The 21,199-nt window shown below is 40.9% G+C and overlaps 1 protein-coding gene across 3 annotated transcripts in view; it reads left to right on the top strand.

The window, feature by feature from the left end:
• Nucleotides 1–21,199, top strand: part of CNTNAP2 (contactin associated protein 2) — a 559,041-nt gene that overhangs the window by 242,140 nt on the left and 295,702 nt on the right. For all 3 annotated transcript variants that reach the window (XM_015854927.2, XM_015854925.2, XM_015854926.2), the window contains one exon: nt 23–287. In XM_015854927.2, the coding sequence (XP_015710413.1) occupies nt 23–287 (265 nt within the window). The remainder of the gene's footprint in view (nt 1–22; nt 288–21,199) is intronic.

Genomic DNA, 21,199 nt, shown 5'->3' on the forward strand with positions numbered 1-21,199 from the left:
TTTGTGTGTGTATTTTACTCAGGGAAATTTAAGTTTTTCTTGTGTGGAGCCACATACAGTACCTGTCTTTTTCAATGCCACCAGTTACCTTGAAGTTCCTGGACGCCCAAGCCAGGATGTGTTTTCAGTCAGTTTCCTTTTCCGAACCTGGAACCCCCATGGACTTCTTGTCTTCAGCAACTTCGCAGATGGTCTGGGGAATGTTGAGGTTGACATTAATGAAGGCAAGGTCAGCATTCATATAAATGTCACCCAAGCCAAGAAGAATCAAATAGATATCTCATCAGGTAAGTGTTTTCAATTGATAACAATTTTGTTGGCTTTGCTTAAAAGCATCATAGGATTTAAAATTGGAAAAACTCTTCTTCAAATTTAAGAATCAAATTTGCAGCTGCATACTTATTCACACTGAATCAAATCCCTTATTGTGTGTTTTATTGAGCAAGGGTTAAAAAAGAAGTTGTTAAAAAAGAAAATTGTTAAAAAAGAAAGAAAGAAACCACAAACATTTTTATTCTGAGCAAAAAGAGAAGACATTTTACTCCTTGCCTGCAAGACCTCTTCTTTTCTTTCTTCCACAACTCGTTCAGTCTTCTGTGCAAAAACACTTGGTTTCATCAGGAGAGAGTAATATATACTCTTGCTGAGAACAGTCTAGTAATAAAGAAACTCTGCAAACACAAGGCCAGTATGAAAAAACTATGGCATTTTCTAATCATTCTGTATGATCATGTCGGAGAAGTAACAGCTTTCATTACTTACCTAAGGAGTGTTTGGGAAATGCTGAGTGAAAGAATTCCTGAGCATTAGGTCTGCTTCAGGAAGGTAGGGTGCGTGTTCATTTTAATTCATACACTTCATAAAATTGCTTGATGAATCCTAAGGTCCAGAGGGATCTGGCTGATATAGTTGCTGAATCACTCACTATTATATTTGAAAAGTTAAGTCAGGCAGGTGAAGTCTCCAGTGGCTGCAAAACATCACAGGTAGAAAGAAAGACCCAGGGAACTACACACCAGTCAGTCTCACAGCTGTGCCTGGGAAGATTATGAAACAGATTCTCCTACATTCTATGTTAAGTCATATGGAAGATAAGGAATTGAAAAGAGGCAGTCAACATGACTTATGTCATGTTCCCTGACCAGTTTGATGTCCTTCCATAACAGTGACAGCACCACTGGACAAGCAACTGGTGTCATCTAACTGGACTTCTTTGTCTCTAAATTGGAGAGATGAGGATTTGAAGGGTGGACCATGCAATAGAAAGGAATTGGCTGGGTGGTCTCATCCAGAGAATTGTCATTAATAGCTCAGTATCCAAGTGGAAACCAGTGATGAGTGCATGTACCTCAAGATTCTATATACAAACTAGTGTTCTTAAGTAGCAAGTAAGACTGAGTACACCCTCAGCATGGTTGATACCAAGCTGACACAATAGAAGAAAAGAATGGCATCAAAAGAGACCTAGACAGGCTCGAGGAGTGAGCATATGTGAACCTCATAAGGTTCAAGAAAACCAAGTAAAAAATCCTGTACCTGGGTTGATACAATCTCAAATATCTGCACAGTCTTGGTGATCAATGGGCTTAGAGCAGCTCTGCAAAAGAAAACCACATGGGTTCTGGTGGATAAAATATTGGACATGACTTGAGCATATGTTCTTGCAGATCAGAAAGGTAATTACACCCCACCCTGAATCAAAAGATATCTGGCTATCAGGGTGAGGGACTTAACTATCCTTCTCATCTCTACCCTTATGAAGGCCCACCTAGAGTACTGCATCCAGGACTGGGGCTCACAGCACAAGAAGGCATGGAACTGTTGGAATATGTCCAGAGAAGGGCCACTAAGATGGTCAGAGATCTGGGGCACCTCTTCTACAAAAAACAAAACCCCCCCCCCCCCCCCAAAAAAGAACCCAAAAAAAAAAAAAAACACCAAAAAATTAATGGAATAGGGCTTGTTTGATTTGAAGAGACATTATTGAGTTTACAAGAAGGATGGAAAGTGATTTTACAAGGTCGTGGACAAGGAGTAACATTTTTACATGCAAAGGGGGTAAATTAAATTTGAAATGAGAAATAAATTATTTGCAAGGAATGTGGTGAGGTACTGAAATATTTTGCCCAGAGAAGCTGTGGAAGTGTACAAGAGCAGATTGGATAGCATTTTGAGTAACATCAACAAGCAAGTGGTGTGCCTGTCCATAGCAAGCAATTGGAAGTGGACAATCTTTTAAATTCCTTTTCAACTCAAACCATTCTATGATTGTATGGATTTTCTAAATTGTACTTTCATTTCAAACACTTTCAGGCATTCCTGGATCAATTCTGATGATTTCGCATTCTCTACATTGTGTAAATTAGCACGTTTTTAGTAAATTTGTAACCTAAGTATGAGGTAAGAAAATAAAGGTTGCTTGTAAGTAGATCTCAACATGTACACAAGTGCATGTGCACACACAGACATTACTTAAATATAGTGTATGGAATCTTAGTGATCTAGCCAAAAAAAGGACAAGTTTTTTTTGTTTTTTTTTTGCCTAAAGTTATGTGTTATTATTTGCTTAATCTTAATTCCATGGTGAAGATATTCAAATTTTCATTGATAATATTGACTGAAATTAATTAGAGGGTTTTTTGTTTTGTTTTGTTATGTGTTTTTTTTTAATGCCCATTGTTCAATTTGGCATGTGAAAATATATTTTACACACAGTAATATCAACAGGAACTTAAGAAAACTTGAAGAAACAAAAAGTGTTTGTTTAATTAGTGTACATTAAATGATAGAGTAACTTTTTGTTTGGGAAGTGGACAGTTTTGTAAATTTTTTTCTTTTTAATACAGTAATGAAATAGAGTTGAGCATGAAATAAAATTAATTGTTTTAAAGTCAGGTATTGTTTATATCTTATTCACTTTGTTTTAAAAAATATTTATTTTACAAAATGAAAAATTTATCAAATTTTCTTCCATCATTAATTTTTTTTTTCAGCAGAAAACACAATACTTTAGATTGTTTTGTAAGAATATATAAGAAAGAATTATTTACTGTTTTAGTTATACTGTGGTCTCTCAGACAAGAATGTTTTTTAATGTGCTAGTACAGAGTATTTACGAAAAGCAGGTATTTATCAGCTTCATAATTTTTTATTCAGCTCTTTCTACTCCAAAAAAAGAGATATGACAACTCATGATATTTCTTCATAAGCTTCCTTGTACCTCTTTAGTTCAAGGAAGATTTCAGTGTTGATGAGTCAAATATTATGAGGAAGAAAAAATTCATCAATTTGTTACTAATGATGCCCATATCTCAATATGAAACCATTCTTAGATTTCACTGACTTTACATTCTGGAAAGAAAACACACGTGACAACTACTGCAAGGCTAGTTCTGGACCTTACCCAGTCGCAACAAAATTTCTGAACATCTGTGATGTAGAAGACGTAGCCTACTTATATTCTGAAATAAGCTGAATTGAACATTCTTCAGAACAAAGCTTTTCAGTCTATTGTAGCCAGTTCAGCTAATAATCAAAGATTCCTGTGAAGCCATTTGTTTTAGTATCTATTATGTTTTTCTCTCCATGCAGCCCAGTATCACTGTTGAGATATCTTGAAGAATTACCATTTTCACTGTTTTGAAGTCTTATTTCATTTTTATTGTATGGACTCTTATTATGCTTAGTCATCCCATGAAAGTAGTGATCTCTTTTAATACCTTCTTGCTTCTTTGAGGTAGCGCACAACAAAATTTGTTATATGTGTGAATGTAAGAGTAAAATACATCTGCTGGAGAAGACTGTAGAATTAATGCCATTATTTTTAGGCTAATAGCACAACAACATTTTTCTTCCCTTCACAAGAAAGGAATTAATAGATTACATCATACAAACATGAAGGTCTTATGTAGAGGTCAAAGTGACTGGTAAGAAGAGTTCTGACTGTAACAGTCCTAGACATACAAGATGCACACTTTTTCACCACTTTCTACTTAAAGTGACCACGGAAAATTCTCCGCTAAGTCTAGTGTGCAGCCTTCCACATAACTTCATGTGAAAAACATAAATAATTTCACTTCTGCCTAATGGGAGACATGTAGGATTAAGCTAACTAGAATCACAAGCCACTTGCAGTTGTATCTTGCAATTCATAGCCTTGCTGTAGTTACACCTACTATCTGTAACAACACACATATGCTAGGGAAAGCTTAAGTCTCTTAGTTCTTATTCTATATGCCATAATTTACCAACTTCCTTACATTAGCAGCTTTTAATGTTAATTACATGCTAAACATTTCTTAAACTTTAGCATTTGATTCTGAGACGTGATTTGAATCTAGCGTTAGAAGTAGTTAGGTGAATTGGCTGGTAGGAATTACATGAAAGAACCATAAGTTAATGTGCAGGTAGCAACATTTCTGCAATAATGATACTACCATGGAACAAGAGTCTCTTTTTTTCTATTATTCATTCTCTTGAGATTCCTCCAAAATATTCAGTGAACCTTATCTTAACATGAATGGAGCTCAGATAAACAGAACAATCTAGTTTTCTAATATATTAAATTCACTTGGATTCCAATCTTCTTAGCTGGTATGTGGGCACAACAAACTTCTTTACAAAACTATTTGTAATAGTACAACTGTGATGCCCAGGAGAGATTCTTATTGACTCGTCTTACCAGAATGCTTATACTTAATTCAGCATCTGTTGCTTAAGGACAGTGTGTAGCAATGGAAGATGTGATAGTTCCTTCTACCAGGATAGGAGCACACCTGTAAAGGTATTAGTTATGACTTAGTTTAGAAATTTATATAGGAAAAAGCAGCTTGCTCTTTTCAAAGGCTGGTGGAGTCTCAAGAAGGGTGCAGTCTCCAAATAGAGATGCTGCTTCCCTTAAATGAGGATGGTTGCTCAGATGCAACCTGCATTCCATGGGTTAGCCACAGCTCCTCACTTGGTGTTCAATCACTAGTTCAGGCCAAGACCTAGCAATTCCCATACACTCCATCCCTTCACAGCATAAACCAGTGATTGTGGAGATCAGGGTTACTCTGACTTACTATTACTTACCCTTACTGTTTTGGCAATCCATAATATAATTAATAATATATATTGCAATGCACATACAATTCCTATAGCAATGTGAGATGTCAAAGCACAAAAATTTGAAACTTGTTCTAGTGCAGTGTTTTGTGGATTTGTCAGGCTTGATGTTTCTTCAGGAAGCATATAATCTTCATGGTCCATTAAAAGCTCAGGTTTGCTTTTGGTGGTTGTTAGAATTTCAGCCATCTACCACTGGATGTCACAATGATTCCTCATGGACACTGAAGTATATTGGAGTAGTGTTGCTCCCACTGGTGGTCTTATGAACTCAGTCTCAAGGGGAGGAATACAGAAATTTAATTGGTATGAGGAGTGGTAGGTCTACCCTCCATTATATGATACAGGGCATGTTGACCTTTACACCTCTGTTTCTAACAGAGCATGTCCAGGCCTTTAGTACCACACCTGCTGGTACGATATCTTTGGCTATATCACTGTATCAGGTACCAAAGGGAGTGGTTCTAATTGTCCACTATTATCTCTGCTGGCCATGTACAGACTACCAGAGAGGTTATTGATCCTCCAGCCTCCAATAATCTTCCCCCAAAGTGCAAGTAGGCCACACCACTTTAGTCCTGCTTGCACCTTCAAAGGACATTTTACCTTGTGTTTCCTGGGCTCTAGGTCCTCAGGGGCAGGGAGCAGAAAATTATTCATGGTGCCAACTTGTGGCTTGAGTGAGGTGTCCTTACCTGTAATTTGTATCCTAAGCGGGGAGGCCCAAGTTGTTTTCAACATTCTTAAAGCATTGGGTCTGCCATCTCTTGGTCTCTCATTCAAGTCTTGCAGGGTTTCATAAAGCCTCTTGGTCCACCCCTGCAAGGACTGTGAATCTGCCTTCAGAGCAGCCTTCAGGATTCTGTTATATCTTTCTATTAGGCCTGCTCCCATTAGATTATATGATAAATGGAATTGTCATTCAATATTGTTGTTTTGGCCTGCTTCTGCACAGTTGCACTCATGAAGAGTGTACCTTGCTCACTCTTGGTGACCTAAGGATCCCTGTATGATGCCATCAGCCTAGTTAATGCTTTGACAGTACAGGCTTGATTTGTCTTTGGAGCAGAATAGGCTTGTATTAGTCCACTCGCTTTGTCAGCACACATGAGCACATATCTGGCCACCTCAAAACAAGGGGACCTACATAATCAATCTGCCACCACTGTAATGGGCTGTTTCCTCTAGTGAGATGTGCTGTCATTCCTGACCTGCCTGAACAATATCTGGAATCTGCATGGGCACTCCCCATGCATTAGCCTTTGCCCACATGGTCATTTGTCCTGCACATCACAGTTTTTGATGTAGCTAGTAGGTAGTGTCTTTCACTGGTGCATTTTCCAGCTATCTTATTTGAGCCAGTATGTCAACTTCATCATTACCTGGTAATTGCAATGATTGATGAACAGAGATGCAATATGCTCATACTGTCCTTGCAATCTTTCTTTCAGTGGGGACAGTGACAGGCAGCTTCTTTGACTAAGATAGGTGACCCAGTGTGCCACTGTTCATGATTGGCTCACCCATATCTTAGGAATGTAGGTTAGGTCTTTTACCTACCCCTTGATCAGTGAAGTTGTTTTAATAACAATCTCTGCAGTTAGTGGTTCTACCACATGCAGTACATAATAAATAGCCAATAACTTCTGCTCCATGCCAAACCTGTGACCAGAACATGATTGGAGTTCAAATGGAAGTCTGGCACTGCCATAATTCCTGCCCAAACTCTTCCTGAGTTACGTGTACATCTAGTTCAGCTAGAAGGATTGGCTCAAATATGCCCAGTGTCTGGGACTGTTTAGCAGTTGTTGTTTCCTCTTGAAAAGCCTCTTTTTCTATTCTATCCCAATCCCATGCTTGGCATTTTTTTGTCAATCAATATAGAGGTTTTACCAGCTGCTCGATAAGTGGAGTATAAAGTATTGCCAATATCCCAATATACCCAAGAACCCCTGCAGCTGTTTCACTGCTCTCCATTTGTCTAGAGAGACAATTCCTATCTAATGTCTGTGCCCAACATATATATTCTGGAATCAGGGCAACTAGACACCTTATATTCCTGGGGTAGGAGTCACTCAACCCCCAACTTTAACTATATTTGGGCTACAGGGATCATCTGTCCCCTGAACCCTATCATAGCCTATGTACCTGGGAATTTATTTGGAACACTACATATAACTGAAGTTTCTGCCCCCTTATTAACCAGCACCATAATTCATTGGATATTTTTCCAGGACTAATGAGTCCTTATCTCAATATAAGGACTCTCTTCTCATCCAGAGCTCCTAGTCCCAGGGGATCTCGGCTCCCCCATAACACTATTAATTCTGCAATTCCCAATATTTTTCCTCAGAAGGCTTGGTTGTAGCTGCCCAGGCCACCTGAGGAGACCTCCATTTCTTCACTGGGACTATAAAATCTTTCAGCTTCCACATTTCTTGTGAGATTTGTATTGTAATTCTAATCCCTTCCCTCTTAGTGGAGGATTGAAATCTTTGAATATCATTTAATTACTTCCACAGTTATGATAGACTAAAGACAGCCTAATAAGATCCCATCTTTTTAAGTTAGACTCCAACTCTAATTCTGTCAGCAAATATTTGTTTTCTAGAGACCCAGATGGATCCTGATTGAATTACTCTTGTCTTATATATCAGGACTGCGGGTGGACTCTCAGTCTTTCTGTCTGACATTGCATCTGACCCTTAGGAGCTCTGTCTCCCCTAAATCCACCACTAACTGGCTGGCCCATTGTACAGTGGCCTCCAAGGGGCTTAGTATGGACACCAAGGTGGTGTATTGATGACACAGGACCTGTTGGTCCCTCATTCCTGCTGAAAATCTTACAAGACCTAAGCTTTGAAAGGTACCTTAATTAATTGCTTCTTTCATGCCCAATTGCCTCATATACTTTTTTAAGTCTTCTATTGATGATCATAGACCTGGATTTATGGCTACATTACTCTTACTTGGCAACATTATGCAGCACACAGCCAACAGCCATTGGATTAATGAATGATTTTCCTCACTGTATTCAACTGAGAGTATAACTGCTGCCTGAGGTCTGGGTGGGAAGCAACAAATGTAAATCTCAAAATGTCTGGTCTACAACGCCCATGTTTCATAACAAGCAGCTATGCCAGAATACCTTCCTTCAGCCTTTGCTTAGATCACTGCATAACGTCCATGAGCTCAGTTGCTGTGTATGTGTCCAGGCAACACATTTTTATCTAATAGGATAATCATTTCCTGTCTGTGCTACCTCACAATGTTCCCTAGAAATGTCATCTTCATTTTTAGCATTTTCTTTTTCAGGAGGCTTGAAAGGAAATATCTTTAGAAAGTTATCTCCTGCCTGGCTCGCCAGTAACATGCAACAATGGAAAGAAGAGTACTGCCTTCTGAGTAGAGCTCTGATAGAGCACACCTGTAAAGTTAGTACAATTTTGTTTAGAAAGCAATACAGGGGGGAAGAGGGAGAGAACAACAACAACAACAAAAAATAATAATAATAATAAAAAAAAAAATTAAAAAATAAAAGAAGTTACTCTTCCCAAAGTCTAGCAGAGTCTCAGGAAACGTACAGTTTCCAAATAGGGATGCTACAGCCTTGGCTGCTAACACTTAAATGAAGGTGAAGAGGTGCATTGCTTTCACCTATATTTCCTGGGTTAGGCACAGATTTTCACTTGGTGCTTAGTTACTGGTTCAGGGACAGGAAAGTAGCTGTAGTTTTACTTTATTTTGGTGAAACTTTACAAAAATAGAAATGAAATAATGCATAGAAGATACATCTGAATGAACTTCACTTCTGGCCCTATGTGCATCTATAGGGTCAGTAGGATGATTAGAGACAAAAGAGAAGATGATGAAAAGACAAAGCTGTGAAGTTTTGAGGCAAGAAAATCGAATAATTAACAGGCAGTTGATCTGAGAAACCATAGATTTGTGCTTTATCTTTCATGTCAATTAATTCTACTACTATTTTCTGTGGTGTATGAAGGGATATAGTACTCTAACATGGTCCAATGAAAAGTATCAATGCAAAAGAAAAAAAAAAAGAAAAAAAAAAAAGAGAAAAAGAGTTACCTCCATGTAAATACAGTGACTTTGAGAGATTAAAGTTGCATGCAGTGAAAAAAAATGTTTAGATAAGTTGTTCACAGGAATTAACTTTTTCAAGTCTCTGTCTAATCTCTGTGCTTCTGATTAAGGTATTTAAATTGATCTATATTATGGTAAAATAATTGCATTCATACTTATTTTCTCTTATTGTGTTGAAAAGAATCTAGATGATTACAAATATTGTACAGTAGTTTGTAAGATTTTTGCATTTCCAAAAAAAGGCAACAGACTGCAGTTCTAGTTGGCAAAGCAAAGTCTCAAAATTTATTTGAGATGGATGTATCTTGTTTGACTGCAGCCAAATGGGTGGTTTCTGACCTGTCTGGATATCAACTTCGTAAATAGCATGAGCAACAAAAGCAAGTAACAACCAATAATAAATTTTCAGTGTTAAAGAATATTTTACTTTAATATGCATCTTAGTCTTCAGTCTGTAGTATATATGTAATTGTCAAAGATGATTATCCCTTGATGAAAGGACAGAGACATCCTCAGCAAGTTTTCTTTTGGTATAAGACAGGGAGGAGTGGCTGCTGCAGTTCTGATGTTGCTGTCCAACCTGGACAGGCTGGAGACCTGGATGGAGAGGAACTTATTGAGTTTTAACAAGGTCAAGGGTAAAGTCCTACACCTTAGCAAGAACTAAGTTTTTCATGAAGAACACATGATAATATTCAAAATAGCACTCCTGAGGGATAATCTAATGGCTTCCTGGCATTCTTTGACAGCAAACCCTAAATTCCTGTTTTAAAACAGTAAAGTACACCTCTGAGAAAAAGCAAAGTTTTCATGCTGGCAGATTCTAAAATAATTTTTCAATTTATCAAGTGTTTATCTTCTTGTTGGCTTTTTGCAGACAGTTCTGACCTTTCAAACTGAAACATGATTTACTCAAATCTGGAAGAAAATATATATCCTTTTGCTCATCATAACTTAACGGAGAACAAAACGGCAGCCGGGGTAAAAAGGAACCAGAAAATCTTTTACAAATACCTCAACAGGTATTTGTAAGGAGAATCTCCATTCTTTACTGGATCAGGCTGGGAATGTGACCACTGATGATAAGGAAAAGACAGGTTCTGAATGCCTTCTTTCCATCTATTTTTAAAGATCAGACCAGTTATTTTCTGTGTACTCCACTCTCTGACATGGTAGTCTCAGCTGGGGAGCAGACAAAAAACCCCACAATTCAGAAGTAAGCAGTCAGAGACCTACTACTTCAGCTGGACTGCCACAAGTCCATTGAGTCAGATAAGATTCACCCAAGAGTGCTGAGAGAACTGGCAGAGGTGATAGCTGAGCCGCTTTCCATCATCTATCAGTGCTCCTTGTTGACAGGTGAGGTCCAAGAAAACTGGAGGCTTGCCTATGTGACTCCCATCTACAAGAAGGGTTGTAAGGAGGACCCAGGGAACTACAGGCCTGTTAGTCTGAACTTGGTGCTAGGTAAAGTTATGGAGCAGACTGTCTTGAGGGAAATCACGCAGCATGGCCAGGTCTAGCCAGCATGGGTTCACAAAGAGCAGGTCCATCTTGATCTCCTTCTATGACTGTGTGACCCATCTGGTGGATGAGGGAAAGGCTGTTGATGTAGTCTACCTAGACTTCAGCAAAGCCTTTGACACTGTCTCCCACAGTATTCTCCTGCAGAAGCTGGCAGCCCATGGCTTGGACAGGTACGCCCTTGGCTGGATAAGGAACTGGCTGGAAGGCCGGGCCCAGAGAGTTGTGGTGAATGGAACTAAATCCAACTGGAGACCAGTCATGAGTGGTGTTCCCCAAAGGTCATTGCTGGGGCCTATCATCTTCAATATCTTTATTGATGACCTGGACCTGCATTGAGTGCACCCTCAGCAAGTTTGCAAATGACACCAGGTTGGCTTGAAGTGTTGATCTGCTTGGGGATAGTGGAGCCCTACAGAGGGATCTGGGCAGACTGGATAGCTGGGCTGAAGCCAATGAGATAAAGTTCAACAAGACCAAATGCTGTCCTGCCCTTTGGCCACAACAGCCCCAGGCAATGCTACAGGCTTGGGGCAGAGTAGCTGGAAGACTGTGCAGAGGAAATGGACCTGGGGGTACTGATTGATGCTTGAATGAACATGAGCCAGCAGTGTGCCCAGGTGGCCAAGAAGGCCAAGGGCATCCTGACTTGCCTCAGGAACAGTGTTGCCAGAAGGAACAGGGAAGTGATTGTCCCCCTGTACTCAGCTCTGGTGAGGCCACACCTTGAGTACTGTGTCCAGTTTTGGGCCCCTCACTGCAAGAAAGACATTGAGGCCCTGGAGTATGTTTAAGGAAGGGCAACAAAGCTGGTGAGGGTTCTGGAGCACAGCCCTTATGAGGAATAGCTAAAGGAGCTGGGATTGTTCTGTATGAACAAGAGGAGGCTCAGGGGAGACCTTATTGCTCTCTATTACTACCTGAAGGGAGGTTGTAGTGAACTGGGGGCTGGCCTCTTTTCTCATCTAACTGGTGATAGGACTAAAGGGAATGTCTTCAAGCTGCTCCAGGAGAGATTTAGACTGGACATTAGGAAATACTACTTCTCTGAAAGAGTGGTCAGGCAGTGGAATGGGCTGCCCGGGGAGATGGTGGAGTCACTGACCCTGGAGGTATTCAAGGAGCATTTGGATGTTGTGTTGAGGGACATGGTCTAGTGAGAACTATTGTTGATGGATGGATGGTTGGACTGGATGATCTTTTAGGTCTTTTCCAACCTTGGTGATTGTGTGATTCTGTGAAAACTTTCTGCCTTTAAATTAAATTCTTCTTCTTGGAACTACTTTATCCTTCTTCCAGCTCTCCTGTTCTGTATCTCAGCTGCTGCTCAAAGCTGTCTATGTTTCTCCTTTTAACCATACCGTTATTAAAACTTGGTGTATGAGTACCTTTTCATCATACTTATCCACAGTAAATGAACGAGACTTGTTCCCATGGAATCCTTCTGGGAAGCTTTCCATCCCTCTGTGCTAAATCTCAAATAATCTGAACTGCAGTTCATTTAGATATTAGACCTCAGGTTCAGATAACATCCCTGAGGTAATAAAATGTAACTATCTAACATATCTAAAGTGATATTTTTTCCAGTAGAAAATTCCATGGGGCACTTAGGCTGAAATCGAGAAGTGTTTTTGCCTCTCTTGCTGAGTGAGGGTTTTAATAGGAAAAGTGTATACACACAGCAAAATCTGGAAAGGTAACATTTCCCATCACTTCTTTTCAATATTACAGATACTAAACTGTATAATCAGCATAAGTGAAAGCAGATACCCATGAGATGATTGTCAGCATGATCAAAATGAGACACAAATTCTGTATTCAACGGGCAGCATTGTGACTTAGAATATTTTGAATATTAAAATATATTTTCTTCCCACACAGTCAGTTTTGACTGTTTCTCTTTATGTGTTTATTTTTGGCTAATGACTTAAAGCAGTGAAGGCATCTACATGAATAGGTATTTATATTTTTGAGTACCAGAGTACTTAGAAATAGACATGCTTGTAGTGTTTATCATTCTCTTCAATGTGTTTTACTTGTGGTCTGTTTTTTCATCTCAGTACACTAGGCTCTCAAACCACTCAGAGCAAGGAATACATTTCTAAGACTTGCATATGCTGATTAAGGTGATTGAGTTTTTTTCTACTATTACTTTCCTTTTAGTTTAGCAGCAAATAAATAAATTTTTAAAAATGTAATAGAGGAAAGATCTTCCCATGGATTTGTTGCATTTGTGCATGTCTAGACAGCAGTACAGGCATCTTGTCATCCCAAGGTCACCATGGAGTACTCATATAATATAAAGCAAGATGATGGGGATTTTCTAATAATTAAATTGTTGGAGACCAGAAATGTTACTGTTTTCTTTCTCCCAGTTTACCAGTTTGCAAGTAATGCCTCCTCTCCCATAAAGACAGCTCTTCAAGAAAGCCCATTTCTAACACTCACACGCCTATGACGAACACTGTTTTTCATAGGTGAGACAGTAACCTCACAATAATGTCAGCCATTTCTTTCAACACTGTCACAAATACCAGTCAACAAGATTGGCCTCAACTGCGTAATTTCATTGAAGCCTGTACACTTTTCCTTCAGTGTTAATGTTACTTGAAAAAAAGTGTTTGGATGTTATATTATGTCTTCAGTCCACTTTGTTGTAGCAGATCTAATCTTTAATGAAAATGAGAAATGTAGGAATCCTATTTGAACTTTAATTTTAACGTCACTCATTTCAGAAAGAAACCAGCTGACTAAACACACCTAGTGACAAACCAGCATGTGATTATCATCTATAATAAATGATACTACTGCTTTCTAGAATAACTGTATTTGCTTTTCTTGTTCCCTTTGCTTGCTTTATCCATACCAACAGTTGTCCTGGGCAAACTGACTGGGAGAAGAGGAATCATTCCCTGGTCCTGGTTACAAAGACAGAATAAACACAACCCATGGTGATTGAAAAACAAGAAATAAAGAGGGCTACCTCTGTACTGCAAAAGTGTATTGCAAATGCAGGTTTCTTAAAGAAGTAGAAGCAAAGGGAAAGCCCACAGGTATGGAAAAGTGGCCTGCATCTACAAGTATTCGTTGTTTCAGAAAGCAGATTTCACAGATGCAAAATCTGTGACAAGAAAACTGTTGTTTTTAGGGATCAAAAAGAGAGAAAGAAAAAGTGCTGGGGGCCTAGACTCCATTTAGGACATAATAGTTCTCCCTACGCATGAAAATATGTTAAAGTACTTGCCCAGTTTTAAGAAAAGGAGAAAGGAAGACACAGTGAGCCTCACCTCTACACCAGGGAAGATCATGGAGCAGATCCTCCTAGAAGCTATGTTAAGGCACATACGAGATAAAGAGGTGATTGGAGACCACCAGCATGGCTTCACTAAGGGCAGATTTTGCCTGACCAATCTGGTGACCTTCTTTGATGAAGTGGTGTCACTGGGCGACCCTTAGATGTAAGTCCGTGACAGGGGGTACAGGCCCTGATTTGCGGAAATCAAACTCTACAGCCCAAGAGATATAAAGTAGGTATGTTTATTCCAGCGCTGCACATAACGCTGGGTGCAAGGAGGATTACTCCTTCTAACTTGTACACCCACAAACAGAAGCATTACATTTTTAAAAGCCAAGCTCATACATAATCAGCAGGTTTCCGAGAATTCATTTGCATATTCCATCCTTTTCCAAGAAATTGTTTACATAATGTCCCTCCTCCTGGCGCATGCATTGTAGCCTCCTCTGGTGGTCATTGGATGAAGGCTCAATGTCTTCCTGCCTATCTGGTGGTCATTCCTGGATGAAGTCAGTAGTCTTCTTCTCTGTGTCCTTCCAAACTTTGTCCCAGTTTAGAGCATTCCCCTTACCTTGCATGCCTCTGCAATTCCTTATCATGTTTATTCCCCTTTCCATTGTTCTCTCATTGATTCCTTCTCTCCTTTTGACATAGCTCATGTGGAGCTTACTTGGGCTAACAAAAGTTAAGCTAATAGAGTGCTTTCTAGGGCTTACCAAAGTTAAGCTAATCAAGTGCTTCCTTGGGTCAACAAAAGTTAAGCCAAGCAAGCGCTTCCAAAAACTAAACTAAGCTGAACTAAACAATGCTATTAATCTTCTAAGTCCTGTATCCTCTAGTTCCTTATTTCAGCCCCAGGTAAAGAAAAAAGGAGACACAAAGGAGCGGAGCGAAGGGGAAAAAAAAAAAAATAGGAGGGTATTTGCTGTGATGGCCATGCACTTTGGGAGAGGGGGAAGGGCAGAGAGTGAGCAGATAGTTTTAACAAAGAGAAAACACAATGGCAACAATCTGAGGAGGAATGGTAATTTACTAAATTTAACCAAATCAAACAAAATAAGAGAGAGAAGAGTACCCAAAGTAGGAGTCAAACCACGATAGTGCAAGGGAAGCACATGCTTTTCTCCACGGTGAGCTGAGACAGCCAGAGGCAGAGTGTGGCTGGGGTCCAGTCTGGAGTCCCACCCCCTTTCCTCTTCACAACAAGTTCTCTGGGGATGCCACCCCTCCCCTCTGGGAACCCAATGGCTAGAAGGAAAGCAAGTTCCATAATAAGTCTCATAATCTTATGCCTAGGTAAAAAACATCCCTGCTTATTCAGACCTTCATTATCAGCGAGTCAGCATTTGATGAGGCCAAGCTGACCTCTCCATCTCCCACACCTTCTCCTTCTTTACTAATGAAAAAAGCATGATTTAAGACATCTTGAATCATTTTCTGAACACACTGTAATAAGCAATAAATGCCAACTAAAACATTGAGGAAAGCAAAAACTAACCCTATTTTTAACACTTTCTATATCCACACTCCCAGGCTTAATTACATAAAGTGGAGTTATTTCTATAAGCAACTAAACTAGTATTAACACACTGAACTAATGATTGATTCTTTCCACTATAGTTAAAATACAAACAATAATCCATTTTAACCAAACCCAACAGTTCCACAACAGTTGCTGGGTCATCTTTGAGATGGCAGTATTCATCACTGTTGTTGCTGCTGGTGTCAAATGGTGATGATAAGTCTGGATCTCCTTCCAGTAATCTGAAGAGGGGGTTTGGCATACAGGAGATAAAACACCAGCAACAAATTGTTGACAAATGGTTGGGCTGTTCTTCATGCCCTGAGGTAAAACAGTCCAATGGTATCAGTAATGGCATTCCCCACTGTTAATGGAGGGAACCAAAAATGCAAAACGTGGTGCATCATCAGAGCACAGTGGGATGCTGAAAAAACAGTCTTTTAAGTCTATTACTATAAGCAGCCACGACTGTGGAAGCATAGTGGGGGAAGGCAGCCCTGGTTGCAAAGAGCCCATATCTTCAATAACAGCATTAATCTTTCTGAGATCATGTAACGGTCTCCATCTCCCTGATTGTTTTTTGATCACAAACACAGAGTAATTCCATGGGCTTGTAGCTGGCACTGTATGTCCAGCCATGAGTTGTTCTTGAACAAGGATATTTAACTGCAGCAATTTTTCTTGGGATAGGGGCCACTAGTCCACCAGGATCAAAGTGATTGTTGAGGCCCTCAGGAGGGGAGGCAGTGAGCACTTCCCACCCCCCACCCCCCAAGTGCACCCAAGTCCCTGGGCAAAAACAGTTCCACAGAGAGGTTTGCCCTTTCCAGAGGCAGGAAGTACCCAAACAGCTTTTCCCAACATGTTTGGTACATGTACTACAGAGACCTTATCTCCTTCTACAATATGTAGGGGGCTGGATTGGCTAAGACCATCCCGACTGACAGATCCTCTAGTATTGACCAACCAAGTGGCTTCTGCCAAATGCTTTTCCCAGTGCTTCAGTGTTCCACCACCCATTGCTTTCAACATAGTTTTCAACACCCCATTGTATCTTTTAATTTTACCAGAAGCTGGTGCATGGTAGGGGATATGATAAATCCACTCAATGCCATGAACTTTGGCCCAAGTATTTATTAAGGGAATTTCTGAAATGTGTCCCATTATCGCACTAAATTTCTGGGGCACCATGTCACCACAGGACTTCTTTCTCAAGACCCAATATGGTGTTTCAGGCAGGAGCATGGGGTATTGCAAATGTTTCAAGACACCCAGTGGTTGCCTCCACCATGGTAAGCACTTAACACTTACCATTGCGAGAATGTGGCAAGGTGATATAGTCAAACAGCCACGCCTCCCCATATTTATACTTTTGCCATCACCTTTCCCCCCAGAGAAGTTTCATCCTCTTGGCTTGTTTAATTATGGCACATGTTTCACAGTCATGAATAACCTGCGCAATAGTGTCCATAGTTAAGTCCACCCCTCGGTCTCCGGCCCACTTATATGTCACATCTCTTCCCTGATGGCCCGAGGTCTCATGGGCCCATCGAGCTAGAAATAATTCACTCTTGTTCTGCCAGTCCAAGTCTATTTGAGCCACCTCAATTCTGGCAGCTCGACCTACCTGATGGTTGTTTTGTTGTTCTGCAATAGCCCGACTCTTGGGCACATGAGCATTTACGTGATGCACCTTTACAACCATATCTTTCATTTGGGCAGCAGTGTCCTTCCACAGTTCAGCAGCCCAAATAGGTTTACCCCTCTGCTGCCAGCTGTTTTGTTCCCACTGCTTTAACCACCTCCATAAGGCATTTGCCACCATCCACGAGTCAGTATAGAGATAAAACATTGGCCACCTCTCCCATTCAGCAACATCTAAGGCCAGCTGGACAGCCTTTACCTCTGCAAAATGATTTGATTCTTCTTTACCTTCAGTGGCCTCTGCAATCTGTCGTGTGGGGCTCCACACAGCATCTTTCCATTTGCGATGCTTCCCTACAATATAACATGATCCATAACAAACAGGGCATATTTATTTTCATTTTCTGGTAGTTCATTGTATGGTGGAGCCTCTTTAGCACCTGACACCTCTTCTGCTGGTGATGTTCCAAACCTTTTACTTTCAGGCCAGTCCATGATGACCTCTAAAATTCTTGGATGATTGAGGTTCCCCCTCTGCACTCGTGTAATCAGCACAATCCATTTACTCCAAGTGGCATCAGTAGCATGATGGGTGGAGGAGACCCTTCCTTTAAGCATCCAGTTCAGCACTGGCAGTCGAGGTGCCAGAAGGAGCTGCGTTTCAGTACCAGCTACTTCGGAAGCAGCCCGAGCCCCCTCATACGCGGCTAAGATCTCCTTCTCAGTTGGAGTGTAGCACTCTTCAGACCCCTTGTATGCTCAACTCCAAAATCTCAGGCATCGGCCTTGGGTCTCTCCTGAGGTTCTTTGTCACAAACTCCAGGTGGGAGCTTTCTCTCCAGCAGCAGTGTAGAGGATGTTCTTTACATCCTGTCCCATCCGTACTGGCCCCAGGGCCATGGCACTGGCTATCTCCTGTTTCATCTGTTCAAAATCCTACTGCTGCTCAAGGCCCCATGAAAAAACATTCTTCTTCCGCATCACCTGATAAAGGGGGCTTACAATGTGGCTGTAGTTTGGAACGTGCATCTTCCAAAAGCCCACTACACCCAGGAAAGACTATGTCTCTTCCTTGCTAGTGGGTAGAGACATGGCAGTGATTTTGTCGATCACATCTGTTGGGATGTGACGACATCCATCCTGCCACTTTATACCTAAGAACTGAATTTCCTGGGCAGGCCCTTTTACTTTGCTTCACTTAATAGCAAAACTGGCTCATAGAAGAATTTGAATTATTTGCTCTCCTTTCATGAAAACTTCTGCTGTGTTGCCCCACACAACAATGTCATCAATGTACTGCAGGTGCTCAGGAGCACCACCTTTTTCCAGTACTGTTTTGACCAACCCATGGCAAATGGTTGGGCTGTGTTTCCACCCCTGGGGCAAACAGTTCCAAGTATACTGAATGCCCCTCCAGGTGAAGGCAAACTGTGGCCTACATTCTGCGGCCAAAGGAATGGAGAAGAAGGCGTTAGCAGTGTCAGTGGTGGCATACCATTTGGCTGCTTTTGACTCCAGCTCGTACTGGAGTTCCAACATGTCTGGCACAGCAGCACTCATTGGGTGTGTGACCTCATCCAGGCCACGGTAGTCTACTGTCAGCCTCCATTCTCCACTAGCTTTACGCACTGGCCATATGGTCTGTTTTGTAGTTCCCTCACCCGTGCTCATAGTACAGGAGTAGGCTGGTCATGCCACTTCCTCGTGTCTTCTCTGTGGTCACGTAGGTAACACCACAAGGAAACACACAGTGCAATTTACTGTTGTTCCTTGCTCAATCTGGAAAGCGCTTGTGTCTAATAGCTGAGAATTTTAATGATACACATGAGGAGTAGGACTGGAATAGTTTAATCAGATCCCTCATTAGACCTGGTGGCCCGTACGGGAATTGACCTTCATCAGTTGTTTCTGATACTACTGCAGGATCATCATGATTAATGAACTGAGACACTCGCTCTTCCACTTCATTCAGTCTGTTTGTTACTTCTGAGATGGCTGAAATGGAGACGTGAGTTGGAGGTAACTGTTGTTCAAAGTTTTGCAGTGTAAGAACCAATTAGAAAACTAGGGGTCTTCTATCTTGTTCCTCGTACCTTTGAAATGTTGCTGCTAAAGTAATGGCGTACCTTTCTGGTGCTGTTTTGGTGAGTTTCTGCCATATATCAGGTCTCGCTCTTGGCGAGGATAGCTAGGATCAAAATTAGGGTTATACAACATTTCCACCACAGCTATTTCCCTCAAATACTGGATGCCTTTTTCAATTGTATCCCACTTTTTCATCAGAGGCTTCAGATTGTCTTTGAAGGGAAGCTTTGCCCTCACAGCCACTAACATTCGCTCCCAGATGGTGGCAGCACCATCCATACATCTGTTCATCCCTCTGTCAATAGTTGGGTCTCTGGAAATGCCTCCTAGTTGACGAGCTTTGTTACCATCTAGAAACAAGCTACCGTCCCAGCTGTCCCAACAGCGAAGCAACCAGGTAACAAGAGATTCATTCTGGTGCCGTGTGAACTCCTTTCTTACGCCTTCGATTTCAGTCATCTTCAGGGATCGACAAACAGTAACAGAGATTTCCTCCTCATCACTCTCTTCTTCATGACACTTTTCCTTTTTCCTTTCTCGGTACTTATCCAGACCTGTCACCTGGATCTTCTGTTGCCTCCTCCTCCACTTCTTCTTCTATTTTCCATTCTAGACACGAGGACGCATGCTTTCATTTCTTGCCTTCCACAAGGGCAACTGATATTGTTACTGGTGCCTCCTGTGACTGATCAAAATTGACTTGGGGATTTCCCTTTTTGGCTAGAACCTCAGCTCGGAAATTCTCTCTTTTCGGAACAGTGTTATATAGAGCACGGTAAGCACAAGCCAAGCCCCAAATAAGTCATACCCCCTTAGATCTATCTAGGCTGCGCCATCCCTGACTCAAATACTGGCTTAGTTTCTCGGGATCCCACAGGTGTTCAAGAGTTAAATCCCATGACATTGCGGGCCCCCACGCTTCTAATATTTTTCCTAGACCTCTCCATATTCCCTGCCAGTCAGCATTCTCTGGTTTTGGAGGAGACTTCTGCATAGAACAAATGGATTGGAGTACATTCAGGGAGACTGATAACATGCACACTATGAGCATGAGTATGAACACTAACTCAGTTTTCGAAAAGCGTGCGGCAATCTGAGAAGACAGCCTGGAAACCGGATTGAACATCGTGGTGTTTGTAAAATTGGCTATTCCTTTTCGGATGTAAGTGTTCGTAAAATTAGCTATTCCACCTGGGAATAAGTGTCTAAGTGTCAAAAATCAAATTATATCATACCGCATATAAGTACCAGGCAGGTGTCTCCATCAGTGCCCTTATTTGGTTATATACAAACACAATTCCACAACAAGAAAATATGACTTTAATAATCAGCCAATATGTTAAGAAGATCATAGTTTCTTTCAATCCCTTAAATAGACCAGCTAAAATGGAGAGTGGATTCATTGCTGGTAGCTGCTAAAAAGGGACAGGAAAAACAAAAGCGAAGAACCAAAACAGGAGACACACTGTACAGTGTCCAGAGTTTGGCAGACTGCCCAGACTACAGTCTAATCTATGAAGGTCAAATAGCAATGCTTTTGCAGTCTGTGGCTTAAAGAAATCCTTCTTATTTATTTATTTATTTGTTTGTTTGTTTGTTTCTTTGTTTGTCCTTTCTTACTAACTAACTTTTAACTAATGTTAAAATCTTATGCTTCTGCCCTCATCCTCAACCAAGAACTGTCATGGAGTTATCTAGATCAATCAGTGTCCGTGACAGGATGGGCAGTACGCCTGTGGGTCCCCCCGCTCCCAACAAATGGAAAGGGAAAAAGGTAAAGGGGTAGGGAGATGGGAGTTGGGCTCAGGGAAACAAACAGAGAAGCAGCAACAATCTAAGGAGGAAAACTTATTTTACTAATTACAATCTAATTGAAATTGAGGCTAATAAATCAAGTAAAATAAAAGAGAAAGAGAGAG

Source organism: Coturnix japonica, chromosome 2, assembly GCF_001577835.2.
Source record: "Coturnix japonica isolate 7356 chromosome 2, Coturnix japonica 2.1, whole genome shotgun sequence".
Lineage (NCBI taxonomy): Eukaryota > Metazoa > Chordata > Aves > Galliformes > Phasianidae > Coturnix > Coturnix japonica.